At 29.1% G+C, this 27,656-nt stretch overlaps 1 protein-coding gene across 4 annotated transcripts in view; it reads right to left on the bottom strand.

Annotated features, from left to right (window-relative positions):
* LOC123264286 overlaps positions 1-27,656 on the bottom strand; it is a 90,617-nt gene that overhangs the window by 26,365 nt on the left and 36,596 nt on the right. For all 4 annotated transcript variants that reach the window (XM_044727509.1, XM_044727510.1, XM_044727506.1 and 1 more), the window contains 7 exons: positions 23,768-24,520; positions 22,471-22,886; positions 22,258-22,372; positions 17,181-17,780; positions 16,954-17,097; positions 13,286-13,385; positions 5,953-6,134 (listed from right to left, as the gene is read on the bottom strand). In XM_044727509.1, coding sequence (XP_044583444.1) covers positions 5,953-6,134; positions 13,286-13,385; positions 16,954-17,097; positions 17,181-17,780; positions 22,258-22,372; positions 22,471-22,886; positions 23,768-24,520 — 2,310 coding nt within the window. The remainder of the gene's footprint in view (positions 1-5,952; positions 6,135-13,285; positions 13,386-16,953; positions 17,098-17,180; positions 17,781-22,257; positions 22,373-22,470; positions 22,887-23,767; positions 24,521-27,656) is intronic.

Raw genomic sequence — 27,656 nt, forward strand, 5'->3', positions numbered from 1 at the left:
CATCAATGATTATCATCCCCTTTATCTGTATAATTTTTGTTTTGTTTATGTGTATACACGGAGAAAAAAATTTTGCTATAGGAACTCTATAGTAGTTAGTTAGTTGTAAAAAGTTCCAGTAGGTTAACGTTTTCTTATGGTAACAATACCGTTTGGCTCCTGCAACTCTACATCGTTGAGCTCTGAGAGCTAAATGTTATTTACCTCTCACAACTCTACAGGATCGTTCTGAGACTATAACAAATTTTTGGCAGTCTGATTAATAATTTTTTTTTACGATTTAGCATTGATAATTTAATAAATAAATGCGACAGAACGAATTTATATTGCCAACAATAATTGTATATGACAAATAAGAATAGTATTATAATAGAAATAAAATAATAATAGAACTTATATTACAAATAAAAATTATTTGTAAAATAAAAATATGGTCGTCATAAAATTATCTTATTTTCTTGATTATATTAATAAATATTGGACATAAAATCACTACCGTATATGCACAAGAAAAGATAAATAAACGAAAACAAATTTTATTTTGTGTTAAATGGGGTCTTTTGAATGTATTCCGATAACTTATTACTTATCACAATATATTCAACTAATAAATTTAATTAACAGTCACTGCAAATGAAAAACCACAAATACAAAACTGTTCTAACGAAATTCAATTTGACAAAAAAAAACCTATTTCCTTAAATAAATAAACTGGAAACTTAATTGTCCTCATATATTTTTAATAATATGGATGAGTAGCAAAATAATTCTGTTTGTCATTTTAGAAGGTTATGAAATATGTCAGCGCACTCCACTACTGCGCAACGTAGGGCGCTCCCAACTATACCGTTTGGCTCTGAGAACAATCCTGTAGAGCTCTGAGAGCTCAACAACATTGAGTTATCAGAACTAAATAACATTATGTTACTGTAACTCTACAACGAATAGTAAACTGTGTATAGTTGTGGTAGCTCTACAGTTAGGTTACCAGAATGAAATTTTTTTTTCCGTGTAATATGAAAAATTGATGCTATTTAATGTAACGAAATCGAGAACTTGCTCTTGAGGTGATAATAGAACATATCTACGCTCACTCGCGCTTCAGACATGCAATAGAGTTAGTGATATTTGAAAGAGTTTCACTCAATTTAAATTTTTTGAAAATTTTGTACAGAATTAAATTTTTGATGAAAATTATATCATAAAAAAAAAACCCTTCATTAGTATTCTTCAAGCAAATAGAGCAAAAACTATTCTTGAAAAGGAAAATTTTCTTCCTATATTATTATTTAAAGTGAAAAGGGAAACCTTTTTTAAGCCAGCTCTGTAATCGAGATAAAAAATTTCTCTACGTCCAAAAGAAACTATTGAGACCAATGACATAAAATAATTTTTTTTTTAAATTTTCCAGTAGCAATTGAAATTGGTAATTCAACTTTTTAAACATAGTCCAAAAACTTACTTTACTGAAGTTAGTGTACAATAATTGTGTCTATACCTTGTATTTATTAAATTTATGAGGGATGTATGAGTGGTTGTGCATAAGAGGGCTGCGTTACGTTGTCACGTCTGTCATCCTACTTGAGGGAGTAAACGAGAGCAGCATAAATAATCCCATAAGTTTATGACAACGAACATAAGAGCTACAAGGGGCTAGTTACGATATAAAAAGTTTACAGAGGTGGAGAGAGGCTTCTGTTTATCTTTAGAAAATACAAATATAAATGACTGCAAAGTTAAGAACAGGAAATTTTATTATGATTACAATTATAGGAAAGAGTTGATTAAATAAAGGTGTTAATTTCAAAGTAGGAAGTACAATTTAACTAGATTTGTATGAGAGAAAGATTTCATTAGCATAACTTACGACAGAACAGAACTTTAAATCCGCGGTAAATACTTCTGAGAATAAGAATTAATAAAATTGTTTATTATTTACAAATGATTATTTTCTAATTCAGTATAATTGTTAAGTAATTCAGTTAGGCATTTCATCATTTCCGTATTTATCATTTCGATTTTTCAAATTTCATAGCCTGTATGATCAATCTTTAGAAGAAATCGTCTACCTGTTCACTAAATAAAATTAATATCAGTAGAAATCTGTCGAAACTTCTTTCATCTACTTTAAATATAATAAATACAAAAAAATTAGGTAAACGGTTGACCCTGAAGGCCATCCCTGCAACTTCCCGCTAATTCATTACCTAGGCGCTTAAAATTGCACTTATAAATACAATTGATGTGTTATTTTGAGCTCTTCGAGTTCAAAGAGTTAGATGTTCTATGTTTTTGAGCTCTTCGAGCTTAAAAGTCTGATAAAAGTTTAATACCACACGATGCTTAAAATTTTCAAATTGCAATTACTTTTGAATGAATGAACCTATTTTCACACGTTTGGCAGCATTCGACGCAGTTTTTCAAATCTTATAATTTACTTTTTAACATAAATTGATCATTAACACAGATCGAAAATTTTGAAGAAATTTGAAAAACACTTTTTCCGAATTTTTTTCAACAACGATAACTCACGAACCAATCAACCGATTTTGACGTTTTTGGAGAAAATCGACTTGATTTTTGAGCTCTTATAGTTATATCATGACATCAAAAACGATCCGAGAAGAAATGTCGGAGTTATGTTAAAAAAACACTTGTTCCTAAATTTTTCGTCAACGATATCTCTCGAACCAATCAATCGATTTTAACGTTCTTGGCAGCGATCGACATGTTTTTTAAGCTCTAATAATTATCTTATTTCATCAAAAATGATCCTAAAAGAAATGGCAAAGTTATTTAAAAAAACAAAACACATTTTTCGGTTTTCTTTCGTTCACGATATCTCACGAACGAATCAACTGATTTCGACCGGACCGGCGACGATCGACGTCGTTTTTCAAGGATAAGAGCTGATTAGTTTTTAGAATCGATCGGTAAAGCTGTTTCAAAGTTATTCCAAAAAAACCACACTTAAAAAAATTTATTTTCTTTGTTTTTTTGAGATTTCTCGAAATCTATCGGCTCGAATCAGTTCAAATTCACAGGAAATCTAAGTTTTAGGGAACTATTTGGAACGCCGTTTGATAAGTTCCGATCGGTTTAATCATTCAAAAGTTATAAGCGGTTCACATGATCACCCACATACACACCATGCATACATACACACAGGCATAGTAACGACATCTCGGGGGTAGTCAGGGAAGCTTCCTGTGACCATAAAACGTCAATATCTGATGGACTCGAATTTTGCAAAACGGGGTAAAACCAATAACTTTCCGATTTTCGAAAATCTTCGATTTTCTTAGCGGGAAGTTAAAAATGTTAGAAAGCGAAAAAAATTAAAATAATTCAACTGGTTCAACTTGCTGTAGAAAGCGTGGTATCCATTGCATCGAAACTGATCAGATACATAATGGTTATGTTATAACAAACTTTTGAAATATTCCAAAATGAAAAAAAAATTTTTGGTGACAAATAAAAGTTATTTCGTACTTGAAATTCAATTATTAAATAAACATAGGTTACTTAGTAGTGATAAGGGTAACTGTCGGTGATATTCTAATCATGACAGTGTTAGAAGTACAATAGTATTAGCCTTCCCTTCATTATTTATTTACTCAACCTACTACTGCAATCTCTTCTTCTTTTTATATCACCCTTTCATTGCTATGCTTATTACGGTTGCTAGCTCGGCAGAGAAACACGCACATTCTGATCTAATTCAATTTCCAATCAACAGCCAATCAATTGATTCGAATTCTGTATACAGAACGACCGCTTCGAATTCGAGACCTGCATGTCTATGAGGTAAACCCAACTGTAGGAATTTAATAAAGCTTTCAATGACTTCAAAAGCTTTGTTCGGAATTATTTTTTTTTTATATTTAAAATTTTATAAATGACTAATACGGTATTATGAATAAAAATTTAAAAATATAAATTGAAATCTTGACATTAAATTTAAAAATATCAAAAATAAAATTTTCAAAAATGTAATTTTCCGAAATAACTTTGAAATTTATTAATCAAAATGCCGTTAAAATGATGTCTTTTAGATTTAAAGGTGTTAAATTTACTAAACTAAATTGAAGTTGAATTATTCATTCAAGAAGATGTCACTAGTAAAAAATTTTCAGCCGATTGATTTTTTGAATTCAAGCACTTTTTACAATAAAAAAGAAGCTCGAATGCGATAACTCATAACAAAATAAGAAGTATATATATTTAAGCACTCCACGTTAAGAAAAAATAAAACGTTCCTAAGATGGCCTGAAAGATCAACTATTTTTCAAATATTTTTTTATGCCATCAATTTTTAATCTGTAGCTAATTTTTTTTTTTTATTAATTCTTTTATCGGATTCATTATAAAATATATCATCAAATTGATCTGATGATTCTTCAGTGATAAGTTTATCAACAAACGTTCAAAATTCAGATTGTGATCTAATAAATTCTTTTAATGAGTCATTTTTATATTGTTTGTAATCAAAAGCTAAAAATATTTTGCCAATTTTAATTGACAATATTGATATCAAATAATAAGTGATAAGTAATTGATTTTTGTTTTATAATAGAAATTATCATTTACGAATTAAAATGCTACATAGGTATTGGAAAGTATTATAACATATCTGGCGTTGCTCATTACTTGCATTCGTGCATAATACAGAAAACATATAAGTTTAGCAAAAAAATTTAAGCGTAAATATATCTTAATGTTAGACAGGGAATATGTCTTTGGTCCCAGCAATAAAAATAACTTGAAGGGATGCCTTTAATGCTGTAAATGTATAGTACCAGAGAAAAAGTATAGTCCAGACGAGAATATAGAGAAGAGATCGTAAAAGAAGAGAGAAGGATACTAGAAACGGAGCAAAATAAGTTGGATAGGGGGATGAAATTCTCGGGGTAGGACAGTTTTGTTCTCGCGGATTTCAGGAGTCCAAGCACGTCGTCTGCCAACGAACGTACGTGTAACACGACTACGCTTTTACGCCATTCTTTCTTTTTTTATTTTATTTTTTAATCAATGAATTTGGTTTTGAGTTTTGACGACAAACTCACCTTTATAATAATATTTGAAAAAATTTATCTAATTACACTTAATTGCTACAACTCTATCTTTTAAACAGCAGTTTCAAATTAAACTTGAATATATCAGTTAACAAGCGCTAAAAAAACGATTGTGAGATGGCAGAAGAAGGAGTGAAGCCAAAGGAAATATTATATGTGGAAGTAAGGCGTTTCGTGTAGGCAATGATGCACACTCGTCAGCTAGGCCTTTATGTCATTTCCATGGCCCAATACACCTGTGGAGTGGGAGATGAAAATTTCTTTGTGTTGAAATAGATGTGAAGACGAGCACTTGTGAGAGATCTGCGATGATCGCACCATCTAGCATATCGGAGCCGAACTACCTCAGATATATTAAGAACACTAGAAACTTAATTAATGGAATAAATTTTTAATGTATTGAATTGAAATTTTTAAAACTATGTCAATCTCGATTGTCAAAGTTTATTTGAAGAAAAATAATATATATCTATATATTACCATATAATTGTTTGTAAAATATATATATATATATATTTCTATTGATTAAATTTATTTTAAGATTAATAATTGATAAAAAAGAAGTGACAATACAATATAGGTTAAATGCACTAGTCTATCGCAATTTCACATATCACCGTTGAACAATATAAACATGAGTGAGTAGATAGAATGGAACGTTTGCACTATACCAACTATTGAATCGATGTAGTATCGTACATAAAATATAAACCCTACACTGATACTGAGTACTGTAATGATTCAGATGCTCATACTTATCAATACCACACGAATACGTATTCTTATAGTATATAGAGAGACCAACGCGTTAAAATAGAGTATACCTACCTATAACGTTGCTTAATTAATGTAATTTTCTGTTTTGTAATTTACTTACTGTGATTTGATTAATGTTATCTTCAATTAAGTATGCAGGCTCCAAAACAATTTCATGAGAAATAAGTCTTTCATGAACTGCACGAAGTTCTAAATGCATTGTAGCCATCTCTCGTTGAAGGGTACTACTACGTTGAGCTTCTTCAGCTTTATAAGATAAATACTTCCACTTCTCTGCAAGACCTTGAGTTGAAAGAAAAATATTGATTTGTTTAGTAACAATAATAGTCTTAATCATTAATGCTATTTTATTGTGTTAGTAATATGAGAAAATCTAACAGTTAAGATCAAAGCCACTAATTAAATTACAAACTATTTCTATTTTTTTATCACAGCAAATATTTCTTGCTTATTTTTAACTTTCTTCTAAGAGCATTGAAAATTAGAAAGTTATTGTTTTCAGTACACTAAACAAGCATTGTAAGAAAGTCTTAGGAATATCTGCAGAGTCGGTTTGACATATTTTTTAGTATTTATTTTTATTTTTGCCCTAAAAAAATCATTTATATTTTCATTGTTTGTACTTTTGATGGGACTCTTGCTTACCAAAGCATTGGACCGGGTTCGAGCCTGGCGTACAACAATGAATATTTTTAAATATTTAAGTGTATTATTCTGCTCAGCCCAAATGAAAAACGAGTCCAATCATAAAAAGTTTACTCCCTATAGTAGTCGTTCATAACCTCAGTAGTTTATGCGACTTAAAACAAATAAAAAAAAAAAAAAAAAAAAGTGTTGAAAAAAAAGTTTTTTAAATATTGACTAACATATTATTGCTTATTACTGTCCATATATCGAGTAATGAAAATAAGGTAGTTATAAAAGTAATGTTTTCAGATAAAATTTCCATCAACAAATAATATCACTTTTGTTTGTTCAAGTAATGGGATTCAAACTTTTTTCCCACAGAGATTACCCTCAAGTATAATCAGGTTTGTCTTTGTTATTATGACTTTATTGAATCTAGATAATGAATAATTAAGACTACTGATTGCTTAAATATTTGCTAGGAAGGACTAACAATATGAATTAAGTAGCTTAACAAAACATCTTATGTTTTATTATCATTACACTATTCACAACCAAAGAAAAACTAGTATACTTCCTACTAAAAGAAAATTTAAAAAACCGAGTGACCTTGCAGAGGCCATTAACTTTTAGAAGTTTTCGAGCCCGAAAATCTAGTAGTTTTTGATAACACCCTTTTTTGAAAATTTTGGATTATAATAATTCTCGAACAAATCGCCTATTTTTGCGACTTACGACATTCAACACAATTTTTTTAGCACAAGAAGATTGTATTTGTATATATTATTTGTAAAATGATTTGACAAGAAATTCTGAAGTTATGCAAAAAAAAAAACACTTTTTTTGGATTTTTTCGACAACGATATAGCTCTTAAATGAATTAAGCAGTTGTTACTTCGTTTGCGACATTCAACGTGGTTTTTAAGGGGGAACACCACTGTGACGATCGAAAAAAAGAGATGATTTTCGGGAATTTTTTTGACAGGGAAAATAAAGGAATTTGGGAATCGGTTTTTTTTTTATTTTATTAAAGGTACATTAAAGATTATTACTTAAAATTTTTATTAAAAAATATTTAATTATTACAAAGTTATTAACAATCTCGTAGAGCACTAGAAAAAATTTCCCCCTCCATGGTCGGTTCGATAACTCAAAAACGGATCATCTGAAAATAGAAACCCAAATTGCTTTTTAATCAGTAAAGATGTAGTTATCGTCGCACATACGGAATTTTGAAAATTTTAATTTTTAAAAAAATGGCGACTGAAAATTTTCTCACTATTCTGACTCTTTTTTTTTTTTTTGGTTTAACCCGGCTAAAAAAATCTTTAAAATAAAAATTTTTCAAATTCCGTACGTGCGACGATAACTACATCCTTACTGATTAAAAAGCAATTTGGGTTTTTATTTTCAGATGACCCGTTTTTGAGTTATCGAACCAACCATGGAGGGGGAAATTTTTTCTAGTGCTCTACGAGATTGTTAATAACTTTTTAATAATGAAATATTTTTTAATAAAAATTTAGGGTAATAATCTTTAATGTACCCTTAATAAAATAAAAAAAAACCGATCCCCAAATTCCTTTATTTTCCCTGTCAAAAAAATTCCCGAAAATCACCTCTTTTTTTCGATCGTCACAGTGATGTTCCCCCTTAAGCGCAATAAGATTACTTACTCAGCCTGAAAAATGATCCGACAAAAAAATTCAAAATTTTACGAAAAAAAAATGTTTAGCAGTTTGTAGCAATCGAAGTCGTTTTCTGAGATTAACAGCTGATTAAATTATGAGAATGATTTATACAGCGATAGATAAAATTATAAAAAAAAAAAAATTTTTTTTTGAAAATTTCATTCTTAAAATATCTTGAAATTGATTGAACCAAATCGTTTCAAATTCTCCAGAAATCTAAGTTTGGTAAAACCTTTTGGAATGCCGCAAACCGCGATTTAATCGGTCAAGCCCATCAAAAGTTATAAGAATTTTATACATACACTCGCACGCACACACACACACACACACACACAAAATTAATTTTCATAGCGGGAAATCGAAAATATTAATTGAAAGCTGCATTGATACTTACAGTAGTTCATATTACATAAGTAAGTAATTATAAGCTAGGCAATAATTTTAAATACGGGCTCAACAAATTTATTTTTGAGTAAAACTGTTCGTAATAATCATATTATAATTATTCTTAAAACAAACCATTCGTAGTAGCTATCGACGTTTGACTGATTCTATGAAAGACAGTGTTGTAAAGTGAATGTTGTTAGAGAAAGCTAAAAAAGTAATATCATCTATCTGAAGCTAAAAGTTGAAGAAGCACTTGCAGTTTTACTTTTCAGTTGAGAAAGTTCACATCATAAAAGTATCTTTTCCTTCATTATCACGATAAAAAAAAAATTAAGTAATTAATTATTGAGTTCAATAGTTTCTATAACAAACCTACTTCGATTAAAGTAGTTATGCCTGCACTAAGAAAGTGAAGAATCAACATAAACAACTATTAAAAAGAAGTACATTTGGATATATTTTATTCTTTAGAAATTGATTAATTACAATTACATTTTCAACTTTTCGCTATAAAAATCAATGATTTTCAAGAATTGGGAAATTATTAGTATCATCCTAATTTTTGAAAATCGAGTTCTTTTCAGATCTCCGCGTTTAAAGGTCCTAGGAAGCTATTCTGATTATTTATACGAGGATGACACTCGAGTGTGTGTGCGTGTGTGTTCAATAAGGATTTATAGCCCTTATATTCCATGTATAGTTGTACTGTCAATGTTTTCATCTGTATCCATCTGTGCTATTATCATCAATGATGTTTTGACGAGATAAGTAATTCAACTCGCTACAAATAAATATTTTTTATTCAACATACAGTTAATATTTCTCGAAAGTAATGAAATTTTCTTAATGAGTGATTTTTAATGATTCTTTGATAATTTAATGAATAGTTTATCTTGGATATCTTTATATCATAACCCGGGAAAAAATGAATTTGCCTAATCATATATATATATATTGAATATATAGAATTATACATGATCATATCTAAATTTTTATATAAAATATATATAATCATATACAGACTAATATATTGTATGTATATTTTATATAAGTCTATATATGATCAGATCTGAGTTATCTAGGTTTATATATGATTATATATTATCTATATATAATTAGATCTGATTAGACCTGAGTTATCTAGGGCTATATATGATTATATATAAATCTATATATGATTATATCTGATCAGATCTAATTGATATAGGACCATGTATATAATTAAACGTAAAGCTATGTACATAATTATATCTAATCAAATGTAAATTATAAATTTACATTTATTAATATATAATAATATATAATTAGATGCAGCATTTTTTATTGGTTATATTTAATAAATATTTTGTTGAGTGAATTTGTTTCACTTGCAATGTCATATGATATGAAGATTGCTTATAAACAAAAATCATCTTTATAAATTATTTTCATTAATTATATTACATTCTAATAACGTTTATTGTAACATACCGAATTCTATCAAAGCTCATAATTATCTTTTAAATTTTTAAATATTCTAAACGTTAATTTATTTAGTGATTTGAATTATTATCATGTGTTACAGTTATGTATCCCAGTTGTCGGGTTATAAAAAATGTCAAAAGAAAATTGCTATTTTTGCTTTTGATTTTAAATAAATATTTGTTAACTGTTAACAAATATTTATTAACATTTAATAAATCATATTTAATAAATAATTTAGTAACTGGTAATAAATATATATTAAATCCCATGATGTTAAAAAATCACTTATTATTAACAGTTAATAAAGCTCATTAAATATAAACAAATCCTTCTATCAATATCAGTGTAACTATACGGAAATCATATATAATTATATATGAATCATATATAACTATATATGAATCATATATAATTATACATGAATCATATATAATTATATATGCATTTTGTGATTACTATAAAACGTTCTCTGTTTTCATCTCAGAGTCTGCTACTCCAATGATTAATAATCTTTTAAATTATAGTTTTTTGTGGATGAAATAATGGAACTGTATTAATTAATTTAACTTATAAAAATCGATTATATATTAGATTTGCATTAGTTGTAGGTATTTCAAGCTTTACTTTTCCAGTAAGTCTCGTAGGTAATCAGGTAGCGTGTTAGTCTTTAAAGTGTCAGGTCCCCGGTTCGATCCCCGCTCACGGTGAATTTTTTTTATTTTTATAGAAATAATTATATCTAATTATATATGATTAGATCTGGCCAATTTTCAGGTCTAATTATATATAAATGATTATATATAACTATATATGATTAGGCAAATTCATTTTTTCCCGGGAATTGATCTGTTTTTTCTTTTGTTTTTTGGTGATCCAAGTTCATCAAAATTCACTAGATTATATACTAAACAGTCTATCTGTAAAATTTCAATTCATTATTTTCAATAATATGACTATTATCCTAACAAAACAAAATTACAGGAATCGTAGGTAGTATATTGGCCCTAAACTTAAGAATGCTTAAAATTTCTGCTTCTGGACCAGAATACTTTGCTTAACATATTATCAGTTTTATTTACTGAAAATTTGTACAGCTGAAAATATGTCATCTTGTATATGAATATTAATAATATATACTAATTATTCTATCATTTAATGATTGAAATAAAGTTAAATTACGATATTTTCTATTAGTCAAACATTAAAATTATTCAATTATTAACATTACTTTCTCTGAAAAAATATTATTGAAAAAAGTTTATCACAATTTATTGTATCAATATCCAGTATTCAAACTTTTCAGCGCAATATCTTTTGATTTATTGTTAAAAAATTATAAGCTAACAATAAACTTGACAGTTGAAATAATAGTTTGAATGACTATTACGATATCTGAAGTCCAGGGATCGAACCCCAGTTAAATCATAAAATTTTTCATTCAAATAAATAGCTAAATATTTAAAATATTATAGGATGTTAAAAAAATCAGTATTAGGTCATCAAAGAACACAATTGTCTGTTTGAATAATTATTTTTGTTAATCGAATTGATAAAAATTATGCTTTGATTCAACATTGGCAATTTTGTCTAATATGGCTTAGGCTCAATCTTGATCCTAGTCTCACCAGCACAACTGTCAATTCAACAATTCAACATTGCTTATACTGCTTATCAATATTGACATAATTCTCTAACGGTTAAAGCTGAGACAATGTTATCTTTCGATATTAAAAAATTATCTAAAGTAAAACTTCTTTACTGACAAGGATCACAATTTTCAAGCGTTATAAAAAATTAAAATTGCAATGGTTACTATGGCAACTAAAAGGGATAGTTGACGATTACGTTTTTTTGCATGACTTAAGCGCGAAGCGCGCAGGTATGCTCTACTCTCGCTTAAAAATCTTGATTTGGATTAAAACGTGATTTTCATAATTTAAACGAAAAAAATTATGGATAAAAAGAATAATGAAATAAATAATAATAACTACAGAACACATTAAAAAAATTTTCAATACAGTTAATTTTTTTCGACAGTCAGTTCGGTGATTTTTTCTGCGATTTCGGCAGCCATATATATTATTTTTTATAAAACAGGATTGAAATAACTATATAAACAAACAGAAACTATACATATATGATGGTATAATTACTCTGTTTTATCATCTGTTAAAATTTTTTTTTAGCTCGACCTACAGAGGGGATAATACTACACGCGGAAAAATTCAAATAAAAAAACGAATAATTTTTGTTACGATCTAAATAATTTGTGTATGACATGAGCGCCTAAGGCATGTTATGCTCATTTGGATTTTCCAAACTTTTTTATTCTTTTTTGAAACCATACTCGCATTTTCACTATTCTCGCACTCAATATCTTTTGATCAATAAAAAATAATAACAATTATTATCGACACATAACATAACAACAAGTTCACATCTATCACGCTTGGCCTACATCAAAAACAAATTTTATTTTTTTAAATAAAATTTAAGGAAACAAATATGAAAATGGAAAAAAAAATTTTCAGCCATGACAATAATTGTTTTTTATCTCTTATAAGCGGTCCATTGTGTATCGAAATTTTTTTAAAAATATAAAAAATTTATAATGTTAGTATACACAAAAAAACAAATTGTCATAATTTTTTTAGTTATTTAGAAAACGTAGTGCATTTGCTTAAAGTAAAACAAAGTTAAGTTAATTCGATGGTTGAAAGTTACAAAAAGTAATTACCGGCTTAGAAGGCCCGTCAAGCCCTACTTTCCCCTTCACTTTGTTAATTCTTATAGAACACAGTAACCATTTATAGTCTTTTTATAGATGTACTTCAAGTTTATATAGCGTTTCTACAGTAGTACTGAAAACCCTAAAAAAGAGGGTACGAAAATGCACAATACGAACAAATCAACAACAATTCATGCAGAAAATTTGATCTCAAATGAAATGAAAAAAATATTAAAAGCAAGAACTGTTTATTAATTGAAATAATATCTTTTATAAGTACAATTCCTACAAAATATTAATAAGCTACATTTAGTCTAAAAGCAAAGCATTTTAAATACTTGATAAAACAAAAGCATTGATAAACTGCCATTACACCTCGTAAAAACTTTTTAAGCTTCTAAAAAAATATACAATTCTACCAAACTTAGATATAAAAAATAGCAAAAGATCACGAAAAGTATTTACCAGTACGGTACTAACGTACGATAATAAGTTTAGTGTCAGCTGTTGATTATCATCTTGAAGATCGTACTTACCAGAAACTTGTTTTAAGCTCTTTTCACTCATGGAACAATTAGCTTCTATAAATGATTGTAGATAGTTGATATTGTCTTTGCATACGTTTTCGAATTCAATCTGTAACAAAATAAAAAAATTTTTCAAGTGATTATTATTTTATAAAAGTAACACATAAAACACCTTTTTTTTTCTTTAATACTAAAAATTCAAATTGCGCGCATATGCGCACGCTCTAATTCTGAACCAATAAGGATTCAGGGTCCATATTTTCGAGTTATTTCGATACTAAGCGAACTTCAGTCAACCATCAATTTTAATATATAGGACTAGCCGTTACCCACCCGCTTCGCGTGGCGTACAATATACGTGTATTTGTATATCTATATTCACAAATATAGGTATACAAATACATAGAGTGATCATATAATGGTACATGATCATCTATTAGGGCTTTTACCTTATATAAAATTTTAATTTTTTATATTTAATGCCTTTTATTATCCTTTAGGAATTGAATTTTATAATTTTTTAATTAACGCCCACGCAAGGATTTGTGAGGGTGGCATTTCATAAAATTCATTCTTCACAGCTCAAAAACTCCAAAAAAATCAATCTGGCCAAGTTTCAATCCTTTAGCTGCTATAGATTAAAAGGTACAATTTCTTTTAATTTTACGCCCACGCACGGACATGTGGGGTAGAATTTAATGAAATTTATTCTTAACAACTCAAAAACGCCAAAAAGCATTCTGGCCATGTTTCAAAGTATTAATAGCTATAGATTGAAATTTACGAATTTTTCTTAATTTGACGCCCACGCACGGGCACGCCAGGGGGTGGAATGTCACAGAATTCGTTTTAAAAATTTCTAAATGTAATTTGAAACATTCTGACCAAGTTTTGAACTATTAAAAGCAATAATTGAAAAATATGAATTTTTTTCGTGAACACCCCGCAACCCCCCTTGTGGGTGGAATTTCGTGAAATCCGTTCTTAGCTGACCTCTACTTGGCAAAAGGAATATTCCTGCCAAATTTCAAGTCTCTAGGTCTTATAGTTCCAGAGATATCGTGATGAGTGACTATCTATATCTATAGAAAGTCTCCTATATATATATATATATAGATTGGTTAATATTAACCCGTTCGATTGAGATTTTGGTAGATTTCATAACAATCTAACTATTGCTTTTTTTATGATGAAACTTTTTAAAAATTTTGCTACTTTTCGACTCAGTTTGTCAAGCTGATTTAGAAAATTAATATAGTTGATGTACAATTTACCGCGGTTTTTCAAAACGATAGTGTCCACAATTCTTGACATATTCTAATGAAGCTCAGTGTACTTATTCATAAGACGATTATCGAGAAATCGGTTAGATTAGAAATGACAAAAATTCTCAATTTTCGTAAGTTGGAAAAAATCCAACTTTTACAGGTTCTTCTCGAAACAACTTTCAATACTATAACTTATCCAATTTCTGTAAATCGCATCTGAAAGCTTGTTAAATAAGCTTCAACTGTCATATCTTTTTATTTTCCTAGACAGAAAATGACCTACAGATTTGTCAATATTTGATGAAATTTTACTATTGCATTTGTTTTTACGGCTTTGTAATTTTATAGTAACTCCGAGAAATCTTCTTCCATTTCAAATACCAAATGACTTTTTTGTTTTGTCTTTGTAATTTTATGAATTTCATTAATAATAAAAAAAAATGGTAGATTGAAATCCTTTTTAGTTATGATTTATGATTTTACTAGCAGCGAAACCCGGCGTTACTCGGGTTAAAATACATCACATGTTTAATCGCTTAACCCTTCGTTGGTCACGTCTTTTTTAGTTTCTCGCTCGCACTATAGCGAGTCTCTATATCAGGTTGAGTAGTTGTTAGGCGGCGATTCGCTCATAGCGCGACCAACGAAGGGTTAAACACTTATTGTCAATCATCGCGAAAATATAGTATAATGCAAAATTCTATACATCAAAACTTGTAATGTTATCTATTTTATCACACAATGAGATCACTGCATCTGAAAATTGTACTCCTATTATATAATTAAAGTTAATCACTATAAGCATTTTGGAATCTTTCAACAACGGGTCCAATCTTTTTCTATCCTTACACTCATCGAGAGAAATCGTACTATATCTTTGTCGCATTTGCAACAGCAAAGCTATTGCAGATTCATGAATTGTTCTTAAACAAATGAAAATTTCGTAAAAAACCCTCTGATAGAAAATAAACATTTTAATAATCTATTGAGTAGCAGAGTTTTTTCTAAAATTTTTCTTTGTTTAAAAGAAATTCACGAAGCTGCAATAGCTGGGACCGACTCTTAAAGAAAGCGAAATTCAGTCAATTATTGGTATTCCAAATTATCTTTTCAAATGCATATCTCAAAATGATTTCAGATATGTTATGCCTGCATGAAGAAAGCAATAAATCTTCTATCAAATAGATTATGGGACTTTTCTCATTTTTCTCATTTACTTCCCTCGCGGTTTTAAGAATGCCGTAAAAATACTGTAATTTTTCGGCATTTATGCTAATTCCGTATATTTACCGTTATAATTCGGTAATAATGCGGTTAAACTATAGTTGTTTTGGCCAGTTTTTATACTGTAGTTATCCAGTATATGTACTGCACTTATGCTGTACAGTTACCAAAAATATACTATACAATTACCGCATTAATGCCCAAATTTTACCCAAAAAATTCCAAATAATTACCGTAATAATACAGTAATTTTTCCGAATATTTTCTGACATAATGGACAATTATTAAAGATTTGGTTTTATTTTTAGTTCACTTCTATGTTAGAAATGAATAAAATGAAAAATTTCCAATTTCGCTTTTTATTCTTCATCGCTATACTTTGCAAAAACAAATACTGTTTTTGAATAAATACTATGTAGAATATTATTTTTTAATTAGGTATTTAGTGGTAATGAATATAAAAGAATACATATGTTAAGTAAATATATTCTAATTTTTAATTTCTCACTTAGAAAATTGCAAATTTTCTAAAATCGAAAAGTTATATTGTTTCACATATATAATTATATTATTTAATTTTAAATATGCTTATCATCAGATGGACGGTGTGGCTTAATGTATATAGGATTAGCAAAAAGAAAATATAGTATAGGCCGGGTAGCTCAAATGGTAGAGTAGCCGACATGTCCTCAGGAGATTCTAGGTTCGAATCCCAGTCTGAGCATTATTTAATTTTACACCATTTTTTTAATATGGTTTTAATACAGTCATTTTACCGCCTTATTACCATAAATATGCCGCATTTTCAGCGTAAATATTTTAGCGTAAATGTATCGCATTTTGAGCGTAAATATTCCGCATTTTGAGCGTAAATTATTCGCATTTTTACGGTAAATGTACCGTAATGTTTCGATAAAAAAACTGACCAAAACAACCGAAAAAATGATGAAAAAATACCACATTAATACTGTATAGTTGCGACATTTTTTCGGCATTTACAAAACTGCTAGGGTTATGTCTAATTCTCATCGGCAGTCGGTAATTCTCATTACTTCTGTCCATGATGTTTAAATAAAAAAAGAAAGGTAATATATTTTTTGAAAACATTAGATCACCTGTTACAGAAATTAAAACTAAAAGTTTTTGCAAGTGGTGTAAAAAATAAACTTTATCATTACTACTTACATGATCTTTTATTGTCTTCATATTAATATTATTGCGAGTTAGATGATTTTCCATGACCATTAATTTTCTATACGACTTTTCTAAAACATGACGACACCCTTCACTTTCACTATCACTATCATTTGATGATATAGTTGAAATATTCTGAAAATGAAAAGATAAATTTAATAAAACATGATTATAATCTTTTTGTAAATAATCAACCATATTTTCTTATAATTACTTACAGAATAAATACGATTGGTAATAAGTGGTGGTGAATACGATCTTACAGCACTTAAGCTAGAGGCACAATCAGACTGGCTATCTAAATAATTACGATAGTCGTCACCAAAATCAAGAAGTTTGCGAGCTGTTTCTACATCAGCAGTTTCGCTGTATGGTTCACTCATGTATTTTTCTTGATAACTATCCCAAGCTTGTTCGGAAAACGAATTGTTGCCTAAGCTATTTTTCTCAGCATCACTATCACCATTGGTTGGGCTATTGACTTCATGTCTATTCATCAAAATATTAAGTGAAGTATCATGATCTGTAGGGCAAATATCTTCTGTACCCCCGGATGATGGATCAGGTGTGCAACAAGTTAATTCTATTGATGGTGATGGATAACCCACAAAACTTTTAACATTATTACCATCATTATGCAAATGACATGATAGTGTAGAACCATGTGTTATTAGTGACACCAAACAACGATGACAATCTGGTTTCTTGAAGCGCGTTCGTTCTTCGGTGACTTTTTGTACAGAGCGGTTATGATGGGTTCCACTAGAATCGCTTGCACCAGAATTTACTCCATCTGAACTGGATTCACTTCTACGACTCTGTAAAAAAAAAAAAAATGAAAAATAATATTATAATAGATTGCTTCATTTTATGAGTCATTCTACAAAAAGCGGCTAACTTCGCATAATTGCAAGCATATCAAATACTATCTAACATATTTGATTTTTATAAATATCAGTTAATTAAGAAAATTAATCATTTTTATAACAAACGATAAACACTAGAATTTTTTTGAAGCTATAAAATTTTTAGAATTCTCCATTTCGTTAAAATCTTAAATACTTTATTCAGTGCAGCAAGTTTATGAATTTTAGTTTTATTTCAATTTATAACACTTTTTTGAATTCAATGTAGCACACTATGACTTGAAGCATCAGTCTATTCCCCTGGCTCATTTTGAATTTGAAAAATATTTAATACTTCAAATGTTGAGAAATTATCTATCTTAAGTGCGTAAAAAGCTGGCATTAACACAGTCCAACATTGGCAGAAATTATTCAAGCAACAAGACTTATTTATAGTGCTAATTTTAGTTTTTTTTTTTTTTTTTTTTTTTGTTAACCAGTAGTTTTAATCAGGATTTTATTGTTTGATTAGTTTCCGAAGTACTGCTGACAATGCTAGAACGTGACAGGGTAAATTTTACCTTAACTCTTTTATTCAGTCTTAGCGATGAAGTACGAAACAAAATCCCGGTGCAAACACTAAAAATACTCGTCTCCTGGCACATAATAGTTTTGTAATTTATTCAGAATCAATTTCTATTCGCATCAATTTTAATATCTTTTGCTCGAGTTGTTTGGTATGAAAAAAGATCCACGCAGTGAATTGTTGTAATTAACCGATTTTTTATGTTGTATATGAAAAACGTCAGGGTCCGGGCGTTTATCTCCTGGCCACATTTATTTTAATTCATTAAAATACCAGTTTGAAGCGAATGCAAAGAACAGTATTTCATTAAAATCCATAATAGGGATGATTTTAAATATTTTACGGAGTATTTTATGTGTAACAATTTATATTTAAATAAATGATATTGATGTTGAAGCAAATGAAAAGAAATTAATAGAATATGCTAATTAATGTGAAAAAAAATGTATGGAAAAACGTTTAATTCTAAATTATTAATTACAATTGTCGAGAAAAAACTTGAATTACTAAGAAAAAATCTGGAGATCGGTTGACCATGCAGGCCAACCCTAGAACTTCTCGCTAAGTTTGAATTTGAAGCGCCTTAAAATGTGTTTTTTGGTTAATATTTGAGCTTTCCAAGCTCAAAGCACCGTTTTTCACATTTTGAGCTCTTCGAGCTCAAAATCTATTTATTAAACAACTATAACTTTTGAATGCGTCGTTCGATTTTCTTTTTTAAAAAAGCATTCAACGCAGTTTTTACAGTACAAGAAGAAAATGTATAGGTTCATATTGATTGGTTGATAAATCTCGAAGATATCTTATAAAAATACCGAAAAACAAAATTTTGTGAATTTTTAAACAACTATAACTTTTGAATGCGTCGTTCGATTTTCATTTTCGAAAATGCATTCGACGCAGTGTTTTAAGCAAAAAAAAATGTTTACATTCTTTTATTATGATTTTCTGCACACTTTAAAGTTATTTTAAAAAAACATAAAAATCCATTTTTAACTTCCCGCTAAGAAAATTTAAAATTTTCAAAAATCGGGAAGTTATTGGTTTCACCCCGTTTTTCGAAAATTGAGTTTTCAACGGATGTTGACGTTTTGGGGTCCTAGGAAGCTTCCCCGAATGTTTCCGCGATGATGTCCGTACGTCTGTATGTATGTATGTATGTGTGTGTGTGTGTGTGTGTGTGTGAGTGTGTGTGTGTATGTATGTAAACCTCTTATAACTTTTAAACGGCTTGACCGATTTGATCGTGGTTGGTGCCATTCGAAAGGGCTTGACCAAACTTAGATTTTGTATATACTTTGAAATAACTTTCAAATGGCTCAACCGATCGATTCCAAAAACTAATCAGCTCTTAACATAAAAAAACCACGTTGATTGCCGCCAGCCCGGTCGAAATCGGTTAATTCGTTCGTGAGTAATCGTTAACGAAAAAATAGTTTTTTGGGAATTACTTTGAAATTCCTTGTTCGATAAATTTAAGCTTCAAAGTTCTTAATGCGGCTTTAAAAACTGCGTTAAATGCCATCAACCACGTAAAAATCGATCCATTCATTCAAAAGTTATTGCGGTTTAAAAATTCAAAAAATAGTGTTTTATTCAACTTCTAGCAGATTTTTGAGCTCGAGAGCTCAAAATGATACGAGAAATTATACTTTTGAGCTCGAAGAGCTCAAAAAAGTAATAAATACAGTTTTTGAGCGCTTAAGTATGAAATAAGCGGGAAGTTGCAGGGATGGTCTTTACGGTCAACCGTTTTCCTAATTTTTTTTTTTTTTTGGTTTTTTATTTTAATTTCTTCGGAATGGCTCGATGGATTTAACTCTCAAATCTAATCAGGTCTAAATTTTGATAAACCCTTTCGAATGGCGTGTCTAAGAATTCAATCGGTTAATTCGTTTTTGAGAAACCGTACGACAAAAATTTATTTACACATACATCCTTTTATAAAAAGTTAAACTTGTCTAAAAACATACTATAATTAAAATTTTTCTATATAAATACAATGTAATTAGCTTGTTTTTCATCAAAATTAGCATACAAAAAAGTATAGCTAAAGAAAAAAAATTTTTAAGCTCGCCTTGTTATTCAACCGATTGTTGTAAAATGATTAGATACACATAAAGATAAAACTTACAAAATAAATTAATTTTTGTAAATGTCAGTCCTTCTAGTAACAATGTATACAGTTTATGCGACAGCTTACACGGAGAGAAAAGAATAGAACGCATTCCTATGTTAGAATGGTAACCATTATTATGTTACATAGTAACGAAAATTTTTGTGAGAACCCTGTGTAAATTCGCTTATAAAAATCTTAGAAATTGTGATAAAAATATGAACAATCACCCATTCGATGCGGAATTAAATTCTGAAAATAATGTTGTTTTTTTATTTTTTTGATGAAAATTTCAATTTGTTATTAACAAAAAGCATGACCAAAATAAAAAATCTCAGTTTTTCGTAAATAACTCAATAACTATTGGTGATATCAAAAATCGGAAAAAAGATCCTTAAAGAGGAAGAAATTTCTGAAAAAAGTCTCGACTCCCGGAATTCTAGCTTGAAAAACAATAATTTTTATTTAATGTTAAAAATAGAGTTCCGCGCGACTTTTGCCACACGGCCGCGCCGATGCTAAATACAACTAAAATACAACGGCAATTGCGCGGAACCCTATTTTCAACATTAAATAAAACTTATTGTTTTTCAAGCTAGAGTTCCGGGAGTCGAGACTTTTTTCAGAAATTTTCTCCTCTTTAAGGATCTTTTTCCGATTTTTGATATCATCACTAGTTATTTAGTTATTTACGAAAAACTGAGATTTTTTATTTTGGTTATGTTTTTTGTTAATAAAAAATTAAAATTTTCATCAAAAAAATAAAAAAACAACAACATTATTTTCAGAATTTAATTCCGCATCGAATGAGTGATTGTTCATATTTTTATGACAATTTCTAAGATTTTTATTTACAAATTTACACAGGGTTCTCACAAAAATTTCCGTTACTATGTAACATGGTAATGGTTACCATTCTACATAGGAATAAGTTCTATTCTTTTCTCTTCGTGTACTTTCTCACTTATTAGCATTATCTCTCTGACGGACTATCGTTAACTCACTTTTATACTCATGATTTTAAAAGTAAAAATTTTTTCTATTTAATGCATCAACGCAATTGGTATAGATAAAAGTTTTTCATTTTTTATATATTGAGTAGGTTCAGCGAGATTATGTAAAATCTGTGTTTATTAAACATTTACTAAGGTAAAAGACCCCATTAGTGGCACCGTTAACCCCTATTAGTGGCGATTTTTCTTTCAATGAAAAAATGTTCTACTTGGAATAAAAATTGAAAATTTTTTTGATTTAAAGGTCTTAAAGATTAGAAATAATATATTCATAATAGAAATTAATGATTTCATTAATTGAATAAATACCAAAATCAAAGAACGTGTCAGTAATGGGATCCCCGCCACTAATGAGGTCTTTTACCCTATAGCTTACATGTTAAAATTAAATGTTCTGTTCTATAATTATTAATTACATAGAAGATTTTCCCAAAAAATCATTTTATACATAAACATCGATTAAGAATGTACTGAAAGTTCAGCTTTTCATATTTACATTGCTTAAATGCCCGATCATGCCTACAGACATCTTTCAAATAAATTGTTTGCTTTCAGAAAGGAAAGAAGACAATAATTAAAATGAGTTTAATCAGATTGTGAATAGTTAAAGTCGATTACGAATGAGATATTCATCATTATATTATTGCAACAATGTTCCCAATAATTCATAATGTTGTTAACTATTTAACAGATAATCAAAATATAATTCCAAAACCAAAAATATCATAATCTTACCAAATTTTTCTTCCTCAATTTTGATTTCTTTTTTCGTGATAAACTATTCCGAATTGAACGACTAGATTCTTCCAAAAGGGTTGATGTTGAATTTTTAAAAACTTTGTGAGAGTCCCTGTAATTATAATACGAATTAATTTTTAAGAAATTTCAACTTGATTCCCGCTTCGGGCTCATAGTTAGATATTCCAAAAGAAGAAGAAAAAAACTTACGAAGCATCCAAAGAAGCAGATTTGGTTGGTGGAGAAGCTACCAGCTGATGTAAAGCAGTCTCAGAAATAGAAAATTGTGATATTGTAGAATCATTTGTTGAATTTAGTTGATCGAAAACACAAGATACACTCCATGGTCGTGGTCCATTTGATTTCGCCTTGGAACGCATCATAACTTTTGGAGTGCTAGCTTCTTCTGGCCCAATTGGATTGCTTATTTCATTCACTAAAGTTTGATCAGTATCGTTAAAGATTTCTTGAGATATTGAAAGTGCTGTACAATCAAGTTTTTCATATTGACGATAAGTAACGACGCTGCTTTGTAAATCATCAGAAGAATCGGATTGTTTTTCTACATCTGATTCTCCTGTTGTATATTCACCACTTGCATCACAACTATCTAAAGGCTGCCAATTCTGAAAACATAAGTGATCAATTTTAACTTTGCGAAATGAAAAAAAAAAAATTTGAAAAATGATTGACACTATGCAGGCCATCCATATTTTCAAGCTCCAAATGTTCTAACTAGATTAGATTACAAAAAAAAATTTTTTTTTCATTCGTAATTTAACTGTTTATAAACTTAACAAAAAATTAAAAAAACAACGACCTGCAAATAAATAAACTAATGACAAATTTAAATTTTGACCTCCGAAAAAAATTAAAAATACATCTTTCTCAAAATTTGATTCCGCATCAAATGAGCTATTGCTCATATTTTCGTTATAATTCTAACTATTTTTCGAAAGAAATTCACTTATTAACTAGGCTATCACAAATACGACTTTGATAAATTTTGGAGCTCGAAAATCTTAAAATTGTATCGGCAAAATCTTTTATTGATAATTTTAAATTGCGATAGTTCGAAGTTATGTGAAAAAACACTTTTTTCGAATTTTTTCAACAGCGAAATCTCTTAAACGAATCAATCGATTTTAATGCAGCAATCTACATTGTTTTGTGAGATTTAGAGTTTATTAGATGTTGAAAGAGATCGCTATAGCAGTTTAATAGTTATTCGAAAAAAGAATTTTTTTGAAAATTTTATTTTTGAGATTTCTCAAGATCTATCGAGCACACACACACACACACACACACACACACACACACACACACACACACACACACACACACACACACACACACACACACACACACCGGGATAAAAATAATAAGTTTGTACTTTTAAAAAATTATTAATTTTTATAGCGGGAAGTTGAAAAAATTTTTTTATCACAAGTAAACTATTTTTCAACTTCGAGTTTGACTGAAAAAAAAAGAAAATTAAAAATTTTACCTGCAGTGAAGAAATTTCCTCGGTATCATGATGGGAGTTAACTCTGAGCCATTCCTTGATTCTAGCATATTTAGCCCTATAATTGTTTTGACTATATTTGTCGAAAATAAGTGGTGGTAAATTTTTTGAAATTTCTTTTTGACCTTCCTCACTGACAAGTTTTTCCACTTCTAATATCAACTTTCGGATATCTTTTTTAGTTTCATCATCACTATCACAACTATCGATTTTTTCGTTTTCAGAAATCGTCTTAGGATGATTTTCATATTCGACATGCTCAACTTGTTCAATTGCAGGTCCTTCAATATATACGCTTGGCTCAATCGCAGAAGTTTTTATAGGTGATGCCGTATATGTCCATTCTCCTTCAGAAGAATCATTCTGATCATAGTCATTATCGTAAGTTCTATCAACTTCTGAATCAGTGTCACGATGTTTGAAGTAAAATGTTGCACAATTTTTCGATTTACGATCAGATGTATTAAAAGACGAACTTTCATCAAAAATTTTACGCCGCTTTGCTGAATCTTGAAGAATTTTTGGATTTTTAACTAAATCATGAGATGGCCCATCTACTTCGGATACGTCAATCATGGCTGGATTTAAGGTAGGTGCCATTTCGTCATCAGACACTTCACCTTCTTCAATGTCACCTTCTGTACCTTGATCACTAGATGAAAAATCTGGAATTGTTTCAGGCCTTTTGAAATTTTTTTGTTTCTCTTCTGTTCCACAAAGCTCTTCTAAATCATCCTGAAATCACAAAGATACATTTTTAGCTATTTTCAAATAACTAAAAAATTAAAATTTAAAAAAGTCAGGACAACCTAAAGTACGTGCTCCATAAGAGAATAATAGCAATAGTATGCGAGAAAGAGAAGCGCCTAACGGTGCGTGAGATAAAAAAAAGATGGAAATATATTAACGAAAAATGATTTGGGAAAAATTTAAAGAACCATAGATAAGCCTGTCAATACTTTTCATTATTGACAGGTAAGTTTCTAATGGATACATCCGCACAATGGCTATTTGTTCAGTATCCATATTATATGAAATAGATCGTTAAAGACTATCTTTATACACTTATAGATCTTTATTTGGATATAGATGAAATTGTTTTATACTTTTTAGTTCACTTAAAAATGTAGTATATTGAAAATTTTGTTTTTCTTTCAATAATTGCTTTTTGTTTTTTAATTTAAAATTTTGAGGGAAGTTAAATATTTAAATGAGAAATCTCGATCATAAATATGAATCAATAGTCTGAAATAAAAACGTAAATTATTAGAAGTCTGATTGTTTGAGTGTGTGTCGACTGCGTAGGTGGGTGTCGGTTGTTGTCAGTAAAAATTGCATTGAAGTCTAATTCTAAGGTGTGTACAAACTTTTGAGTTTCTAGCTCATCGGAAAGTTAGTTTATTAAAACAAATGAGGAGCTGATTTTCAAAAGGGTATCTTTTTATTTTTTAGTTTTTTTCAATACAAATAAAAAACTGTTTACTTTAAACTATAAATTTTTTTTTATTCTCATGCATATTGCTCGTGGTGATAAAGGCGTAATTTAATTTTTATGAAAAAAACTTTATAATTCTCAATGTTATTATTAGTTGAATTTAGAAAAAGTGCCCTTTTGATCCGAATTTCTAAAAAAGTACCCTTTTGATCCAAAGTGATAAAAAAAAGTACTCTTTTGATCTAAAGTGATAAAAAAAGTACCTTTTTGATCCTAAGTGATAAAAAAGGTGTTTTTGGCTTACTTGACAGAATAATCATCGAATAATATTTTTTTATTCAAAACAAACAAAAATAATTCAACAAATTTTTTATTTTTGGAAATAATAACATATTTTATAAAACCAATTATGAAAAATTAACTATTAAACATTAGAACAATTAACTATATAAATTATTGAATTATTAAATATATCATTTAATAACGATAAATACTTAGTAAGTTGAGTTGATACTGATTGTAGCCTAGTCCGTGTTTTTTTTCTTACTCCACTGTTAATTAAGGTAGTTGTAACGTGATAGGCATTTCAACAGAAAATTATGAAATTTTTTTTATTGAAAGATAAATATATTAATAATTCACTACCAAGATTTCAGATCAATTGACCGAACGGTTTTTGAGTAATTAATTTTTGAAATTGCATCTTTTACACGTAGCAGTATAGAGAGATGATAAATTTAGTATGAAATCTTTGGCCCACTCGAGTGGTACGGAAGATTTCATACTAACTTTACCATCTCTCTATACCTCTACGTGTAAAAGATGCAATTTCGAAAATTAATTACTCAAAAACGGTGCAAAGCCCCTGCGGGGTGTTGGGGGGGGGGGGGCTCCGCCAGTCGTAAAAAAACAATTTTTTTAATTTTTAAAATAAATTAAAAAAAAAACAAAAATCAACCTTCCAGACAAAACAAAAAAAGTTAATAATTTTCAATAGTAATATGAACATTTTAAACTATTCACATAATTATACTTCAAATAATAATACTTATTAGTAAAGAGAATAGGATGTATATTGAACATTTGAAACATTGAATATTATAATTGATACAATAATTAGTGGAACTTAATTATCAAAACAGTAAATAAAATTGAATTTAATGCAATCAAATAGTAATTAATTTTCTTTGTCTTCATGATAGTGAAAATGAAATTCAAATTTACAATTTAAAAATTTGATATTTGCATTTTCCGGAATACTTTTTAAAATATTTTGGATGTCATCATTCTTTAGAGAAATTTTTTTCCTCCGCTTCGCATCAAACAGTTTACTATTGGGAGAGTGAGTATTCGGTTGGACAGGTTTTGAAGAGGATTTTGAGTGCTCAGTCTTTTTTTTCTCGATTGGAGCTGAGAAATCATCATTGAAATAGTCCATTACCAAATCATGATCCATTTCAAGTGGTGATGATATATCTTCTGATGATGCTCTGGATGTATTATTTAAAACTGTTGAATTTATTGGATAAGTAGATGATGTTGAATTGAAGCTCCAGAATCAGCCAACAACGTTGTTGACATACGCCGAAAACTGTGACCGGTATATTTCTCGGGTTCGGCTAAATTCAAATATGTAGCAATTTTTTTAGGGACTTGTCCGAATATATTTTTACCGATGACTTGACGTACACATCGACCCTTCTGAAAGTGTAAAAAAAACCTATCCGTATTGGAGTTCTTAGGTCGTAGAGCTTTGTACTGCAAAATTTTATTGCGGTATTCCGGGCCAATTACAAAAGTGCGAGGATAGTCTGTTTTTGTCTTCAACATGGTAACAATCAGCTGACTGCCGGTATCTTCGACGTCTTGTACTCGTAATTCAGGAAATTCTCCACCTCTCATTGCTCCAGCAATACCAAAAATCGCAACAACCTGGAATGAAGTTTTTATAAATACATGTAAATAAACCTATCTTGTTATAAATAAATAAATAAATATGTACATAAATTACGATTTTAGGCACAAAAATTAGTATGTAATAATTGTTACTTACTTTTTCAATTAAATAACCATCATCTGGTGCCTCATCGATGAACTTCTTTATCTCATTCCATGAGAATACTTTTGCCTTCTTCTGACGATGACCTTTAGCATTATTTTTAATTAGTGTCTTTAATCTATTGTAATTTTTAATCTCGATGCTATGATTAATACTAATCATGGTTCTTAGCATCGACCAGCGACTCCAAATTGTCGGGGGTGCCAACGTTTTAAATAAATCTTTAAAATATACTAATAAAACATCTTCATTGATTAAATTAATACGATTTGAAGCCTTCCAACTGATAAATTGATCATAGCAATTTCTATAGCGTTGCACAGATTTTGAGGGTGCTAAATTTTGGATAATTTCAGCAGCTTCCGCAGCAATATTTT

This window comes from Cotesia glomerata, linkage group LG4, assembly GCF_020080835.1.
Source record: "Cotesia glomerata isolate CgM1 linkage group LG4, MPM_Cglom_v2.3, whole genome shotgun sequence".
Lineage (NCBI taxonomy): Eukaryota > Metazoa > Arthropoda > Insecta > Hymenoptera > Braconidae > Cotesia > Cotesia glomerata.